The sequence below is a fragment of the Oryzias melastigma genome, linkage group LG17 (assembly GCF_002922805.2).
Source record: "Oryzias melastigma strain HK-1 linkage group LG17, ASM292280v2, whole genome shotgun sequence".
Lineage (NCBI taxonomy): Eukaryota > Metazoa > Chordata > Actinopteri > Beloniformes > Adrianichthyidae > Oryzias > Oryzias melastigma.
In genome coordinates, this window is record NC_050528.1 from 14051846 (window position 1) to 14059570 (window position 7725).

Sequence of the window (7725 nt, forward strand, 5' to 3'; positions counted from 1 at the left end):
ATGAGATAGGGACACCCAAAACGCCAAAAAGTGACGAGGAGGGGGCCCGAACCATACGTCCATATTTAAAAAGTTGTGAGTGAGAATGCGTTGGCCCTTAAAGTTTGCTGAGTGCGCTGAGACATATTCTACATGACATACATTAAAGCAAAATCTCCATTTACCTGCTGGAAACCTTCATCTATAAGAACTATTTTACCCTTTAACACTAGAGCTGTCACCACTGACAGCAAAATAACACGTTCTATTTAAACTAATGGAATTATTTGACTGTTTATGCAATTAACATAATTTCACCGGATTCTTAAGTTGAGAAAAGCACCTTTAGGCCGATTTGTGCAGCAAAGCCATTTTTCTCCATGTCAGAATCAGCTGATTTACATTGACTTGATTGAACACTTTCCTTCTGTAAAGTGTTGCACATCAGTGCAAAGAGCTGATTCCACTGGAATTATGTCAGTTGCGTAAATTGTGAAGAATACTGGAACTATAAGTGTATTCTTAAAGTGTTAACTTTTCAGCCCTTCAATATTAGCCTTGGTGTAGAGATACTGTGTTTGACTCCTGATCAGAAGGTCACTGGTCTGGTGTCCACCCTGGTGTGTGTCCTTGGGTTACACACCTTGAGCGCCATCAGTGTGTGACTTTGACTGTAAAGCTCGTTGGGCCTCAATCAAGGTGTAAAATCATCATGAATACACGCCGTTTGCACTCTGGAGCTAAATTATCCAATATATTACATAGAGTAATTTGTTTGCATTACGTTAGTTAAATGTTAGCAACAAACAAAATCGTTCCACGTGAAGATACACCCTAAAAGCTGTTCTAAAGTGATTACATTTATGCACGATAAACTTTAAAAAAAACACCTCTAATGGTATTTTGTAAAAAGTTGTTTTATTTGTTCATAATGACTACTGCAGCTAAAAACACAACTGTTTCTTATCTCTACTCTCTAAATGCACCAAATGTAATGGCTGTATTAACCACATAATTAAGGCTGTGCCTCTAAATAATGGATGTCATGATGTTAAGGGTCGAGTTATGAAATTTAATGTCATTTGACGACTCACTGAACAAACATTGGGGTTTATTTAGATGTCAAAGGGAAATTGTGCGTTTATATTTGCACATATCAATGCTAAACTGCAGAGTTGTGTGCAGGAGTGTTTGTGGAACTGGACCGTGTTTTGACGCTGCAGTTGGAGAACACTGTGAGCTCTGCTGATGGTGGCAGCAGCTTACATAATGACACCAATTCATCGGAGCAGAAAGTGGTTTGAGCTCAGTGGAGTCGAGAGGGGGGGTCAGTGGAGCGGCACCAGCCAGGGCAAAAGAAAGTTTGTGGTTTTTAGAGTCTAAGAAAAATAGTTTATTTTATAAAATATGTATATGTGAAAGATTTGTTATGTGTAATGTGTAATTAAAACTCGTAAAAGACTCAGAAGAGTGACATTGTCCTCTGATGGAGGAATTCATCGCTGTCTCAGCAGAAAGTTTGCAATGATTCTGCACGTTTGACCAGTAGAGCCTCAACATAACACTGACTCTGACATAATACAAAGGGAAGGGGGGGCAGGGTTACTCCACGCCAACGGTCCCGCCCACAACTCATTTCTAATCACCTCCTGCTGCTCTGCAGAAGCTATGTCCTAGAAAACAACACAGATTTTTGGTTTTGGCTGAAAATGACATATAATCAGAAAACTGCTGGGAGCACTTTTAGAATGAATCTAAAGACGATCCGAGAGAAACTTTAAGACTTTGTGTTTAATCAATTTATAGCATAGCAATGTAGAAACAAACTGAGGTTTTCACTAATGTGGAATGGCATGATGTGGGTCTTCCTTAACCCCGTTTTATTAGACAAAAAGCAGTATACTGTCAGTGTAGAGCTGAATTTCAGTTGAAAGAGTCATTAAATGGAGCATCAAATTACTGAGTGTGAAACATTCCTGTAAACATGCAGGATTAAAGACAGTAAAGATGTTACAATAAAAAAAATAAAAAAAATCTCAAGTCATAATCATACGCTTTATGCTCTTTAGTGTTGAATATTTCCTTAAGATATATTCAGTGTTTTAATGCACATCATACACCACCAGCAGGTATTCTTTAAAAAAAATCTTAAAGTTAATTGTGTTGTGACTTATATGATGGAGTAGAGCTTTAAAAAAAGACATGTAGCTTCCCTGCTAATAGTTCTTGATACTAGTGGAGATTAAACTGGAATATGAATCATAATTTGATCATAAATGTAACATTTTGAAGGTATAAGACAATAGGAAAATGAAGAGCAGAAAACCCCTGAGGATTATAATTTTCTAAAAACACACTGAGGTGAGAGGAGGAAATGTTACCAATGATCTGGATTCACCAATGAAATGTGAGCCTTTTCCCACTTTGCTTCCGTCAGTTTCTGAGCTACAAGAATCAAAAACGATGAAATTCCTTCTGACACGTGGGCGACACGACCTGTGTCGAGTCCGACCTGCGACACGCTGTGTAACAAAATGCAATTACTCTTCAGACGGCCTGTTTTCTTTTTCCAGCATATTTTTCCAAAACAACATGACACGATAAAAGCAGCAGCATGAAGGGCAACATCTAGAAGACAAATTTACCACCGAGCCGCAGCAGTCCTGTAACGGCTGAGGCTGAAAAAGAAAAAAAAAAAATCAGTCCTTCGTCTCGGAACAAAGAGAGAACATGCTTTCACAAACTGCACACACTGTCCTGAAAATAGTGGGGCAGCAGAGGAGCCTTCAGCCGCACAAAGAAGCAGCACGAGGAGAGTTTTATGCTCCACTGATAGCAGGAGCATCCTAATGCCTGCAGGTTTATATAAACCAGTACGGTGTGAAGCCCACAGCCGCAGTCCTGTGCTACAAAATATCCCCACAAGCTCTATTTCAATACATCATTCTGAATTTAACATTTAAACTCAGGGATAAGTGGATCCACATATACATATATGGGAAACTATGTCCTAGAAAATGAGTCAGACTTTTTTTATTTTGGCTAAAAACGGCATAATCATAATTTAAAAAAACAACCCTGGGAATGCTTTTACAATAGCTGATTGGAGTGGGTCTCTAAAGCAGCACCTGCCCCCACACCCCCCACTCTCACAGTAAAGAATAAAAGGAGAACAGCGTTAAAAAACGGCATTCTGACTGAAGAAGAAAAAAATCACCTGATCATCAGGTAATCAAGCATATTGTTTTCTATTCAAATGAACCCGTAACACTTCTTATGACTGAACAGGTAATGTTTTAATAAGGTAGAATCACAGTTTTTTTTTTCAAATATGATCTATTTTCACATGTAATTTGCAAATAAATTGGAAAAATTCAGCGGACTTCCTATCTGCTGTAATCCTGCTTCCATTAACCGCATGGATGACCGTGTCACCCTGAAGACTCAGACCCAGCAGTGAGAGTCGGATTCTGTTGTGGTCACAGCTTTCTGCAACATACAGCTTCTGTGTTTAACGCCTCGTTTTCAGGCATTCAGTCAGTCAGGTTAGTCGGTCGACTTCCTGTTTTATTTTGAAGATTCTGCTCCTTGAGGACTCTTTCCTGTCCCCTTTCTCATCAGTGGGGCTGGGCGACACTGACCATTTGGGTTTCCATCTGATACCGATCCGATACTGGTCAATCGCATATATTGACACAAATATTAAATACATTTTTTCGTAAATGCGGTGGATGTGACATAAACCTCAAAAGTTTATGATTGCTGTGAATGTTTTTTTTTTGTAAGTTTCCCTTTTTTAAATAATTAATAAGAATAAAAACAGAGTTATGATAATATTTTCAATTAAATGGAAAATAGTTTATTAAAATAAAACTTCTTGAAATTAAATGAAAGTGAAAAAGTGAATTTAAAACAGTCAACAAGACAAAAGAAATGAGAAAATATTATATATAAAAATGAATCAAAATGTTTAACAATTAAAAAAACAACTGGTTGAAATATAAATAATTTTAACTTTTTAAAATTTAAATAGAACAATAAAGTAACTTGTCAAAGACATCTCCGTATTTAAATAGAATGGTAATGGGGTGAACCGTGCACGCCGCCTGCATGTATGCACTGAGATCTGATGCTGAGATCTCAAGTCTGGTGAGAGTGGTGAAGCAGCGACTCAGCTGGGTCCTTTTTGCAGAGACAAAAACGTTTTAAACAAGAGTGGAAATATTGATATCTGCAGGCTGGTATCGATCCGATGCCACCACCAACTTGAGATCAATACTTTTGATATATTGATTACTCATCATCATTGCTGGTCTTTGTTATCCTTTTAAATGTGCGTTGACTCTTAATTTTTTTCTTTATTCATGTAAGATCGTACTTTTCTAGTCGTTGCACTACAATGATGCAGTAACACGCTAGCGCTCTTCACCACGCATGTGAAAACAAACTGCTATCTGAGTAGAAACGCTCACCAGAATTAACCGGACGTACCGTACTACTCCTTACCAGACCAGTCCGCTTAGTGGAAGCTTTAAGTTTCTCCCTCAACGCTATTCTCCTGGGACTGACTCTTTCACTACCCAATTTTTAAACATATTTGTAGCTTCCAGTGATTGTATTCATCATCCATCCATTTGTTTGACCCTCTATACTCCTGATGGGGTCATGGGGATGATAGAGTCAGGTCTGGCTACTGGTGAGTAAAGGTGGGGTACACTCTGGACGGGATCACCCCACATATCCAAAGGTACTTCTGAGTAATCAGTTAACTTTTGAAGCATGTTTTTGAACTGTGATCAGAAGGTGGAAGGCCTGGAGAAAACTCACACATCCAAAGTGTGAACATGCAAACAGAAAGGTCACGGTCCGGATTTAGACCAGGGCCTTCTTGTAGTGAGGCAACCACTACACGCCATGCAGCCTGAATATTATTTCACAAGATACTTATTCATTCAGTATATTTAAATTTAGTTTATCATTTTGAGAGGTTACATTACTTTTTTGATGAATTGATTATTTATTTTCAGAAAATATACCGTATAGGATGTACTGTGTTTCTGTTTCACCTTTCATTTTGAAAGTCTGTGCTCATGGGTTTCAATTTTCTCTTCTGAACGTTCTTACATTTCCCTCTGAAACTCAGCTCTGTAAAAGCAGAGAGTTGTGCTTTAACTTCCAGATGCAGATGGATAAATGAATGTTTGAGCTGTGAGTCAAAACCTTGTGGAGATTTAGTGGGTTATGTGCAGAAACCTTAAGTTTGTGTACTTTTGCACATAGATCCTTCATAGTTGTCAGACTCATTAGGAGGTGATGACAAAGTCTCATTAGACGTATTTTAGTGTCTCCGCCTGCTCCACCCGCCCACCTGCAGGCAGGGCCACCCACCCACAACATCAAGCATCTCCTCTCAGCTGAAAGTCATCACGCCTGCTCTACTGCTCCTCATTTACACAGCTCCTCTGCAGACGCCTGCGGGTATCCGTATGTTTCCTAATCGTAGTAACTGCTGCTCGTTTTGCCTCTGAAAGCAGAAAAAGAGGTTTGGTCATCACGAATAAACAGAAACTCCAGCATTTGTCTCTTTAAAAGTGCTGATAACAAGCTCCCGCAGAACGTTTAATGGGAAGAAAGACAAAGTTTCTTGTTCAACAAATAAAAAAGTCCCAGAAAACTAACAACAAACGGTGGAGAAGAAAGGCTTTGTTCTCCCTCAGCAGGAGGCCTGATGTGAAGGAGATAAACTGACCCAACAACCGGCTTCATTACCTTCATGTTGTGCCTGCGCTCACAGGCAGAGCTCCCTCTGAGTGCCTGCGTCTGATCGCTGCTCGCAACTTTTGTCTTTGAAGAGTTTCCTCAAAGCTGGAGACGGTTTTCTCCTGTGAGAGGGGAACCTGAGCAGTTTGTGAGCTGAAGGTCAGAGCCGCCGGCCTTCCTGCAGAGTGACTGATGGCTGCGACGTGATGGAGTATGGATCGTCCATGCAGCTGCAATCTGTATCCGAGAGTCACGCTCACCTTCATGCAAGATGACTCAAACGCAGTTTTCAAAAGTGAAATGGATGATTGATGACTAAATAATATTTGATACAACTCTGATCAAATATAGTCAAAATTTGCTCTTTTTATTGACAATTTCTATAAGTTATCGATACCTGAATTTGTACACACTTGTACTCACTTTACAATGGTATTTTTTTCATTTTTAAAGCAGAAAAAAGTAACTTAAATGTCTGCAAAAGTCAGATTTGTAGGTTTTGATAGTTGTGTTCCATCCGCAGTGCCACAAAAACTACGAGCCAGTGTGCGGCTCCAACGGCGACACCTACCAGAACGAGTGCTACAGACGGCAGGCGTCCTGCAAACAGCAGAGGCTCATCTCCAGAGTGTCGGACGGGCCTTGCTCCGTCGGTGAGTCTGCTCCAGCAAATACACTGTACCCACCTGATGCTGAATTCAAGAGAAACACTGAGAAACTGAAGCCTATTTGAGCATCTCCCCTGAAGCCATCAGTCAGCGTTTAAAAAGTGTCATCTGTGGGGGAAATGGAGCTGCCGCTTCATCGGGAGAGACGGCCCGTCTTCATCTCACTCTATTAGACATATGTTTATTGCTTTTCTAAATGACAGAGCAAAAATGATGAGGAGAAGTGACACACTCCATGGGTAAAACTAGAAATGTTCAGATGGTTTCTTCAAAGAGGAGTAACATAAAATAGAGACAAAGTGCCAAAACTGCATATTTTTTTAATGTTGTTATAGAGTCCACTGCTCCATAAACAATTTGTAAGAAAAATGTTTGATCTTTAGTGTTTAGCAGTCACTTCTATCCAAAGAAATTTAAAGATTAAGTATTTATTGGAGGTGGGTTTATAATATTGTGCAGGAACCACCAGACATTGCAGGTTTGCAGAGCCTAGTGTGTGTAGGGGTACACACCTGGACCAGAGAATTCAGGTAAAGAGGAGCTGTGGAGTAGTGCTGCTGCCACAAATGATTATTTTAATAGTCGACTAATCACCGATTATTTTTTCAGATTAGTTGACTAATCTGGTCATGCGCAAACTGGATGTAAGGCACACATCTTAACCATCATTAGCTTTAAACTAACTAAAAACTACAGTATATAGTATATAATGCCAGTGTGAATTCTGTAAGCTGAATGTGGCTGCTGAAGATAATAGTTCCGATAGCTAACAGCGCTGAAGTTGATGGCTAAAAACGCTGAAGTTGATAGCTGAAATCACTGAAGCTAATAGCTAAAAATGCTGAAGCTGAAAGCAGCTAAAATATTAGCTAAAGGCCCGGTCCCACAGGATTTGACGACCGTATCGCGGGTAAAAAAGTTGGAAAATCTGCCACACGGGCTTTGACGCACCAACTTTATGCATGCTAGCAGAATCACAGTCATACAGACACTGGAGTCCACTCCTCTGCCACTCTTCTGCCACTCCTCTGCCAAAGCACTCCCTACTCGCGTATAAGCGTGTCCTCCCTTAATCATCCGCTAAACAGACTCTCTAAGCGGCGGTACAAGGGCAGACTGGCAGGGAAAATGGCCGTGCTGCAGCCGTGCACAAGTGCGCGTTTTTTATGCAGTTCAAAAATAATTTTTGTGTGTAACGGCAGCCAAATTTTGTACCGCGTCCATGCGCGTTGATTCCGCGACTGTATAGAGCCCGTTGCACTACTATTCCGCTGCTTAAAGCCCTAACAGGATGAAATTTTTTCCGTGCTCCAGCCAT

General features: G+C 40.2%; 1 protein-coding gene across 1 annotated transcript in view; it reads left to right on the forward strand.

The window, feature by feature from the left end:
- Window positions 1–7725, forward strand: part of tmeff1a (transmembrane protein with EGF-like and two follistatin-like domains 1a) — a gene marked incomplete in the record, with an annotated part of 100604 nt that overhangs the window by 53550 nt on the left and 39329 nt on the right. The window contains 1 exon segment of the mRNA XM_024268855.2: window positions 6263–6392. Within this exon segment, the coding sequence (XP_024124623.1) occupies window positions 6263–6392 (130 nt within the window).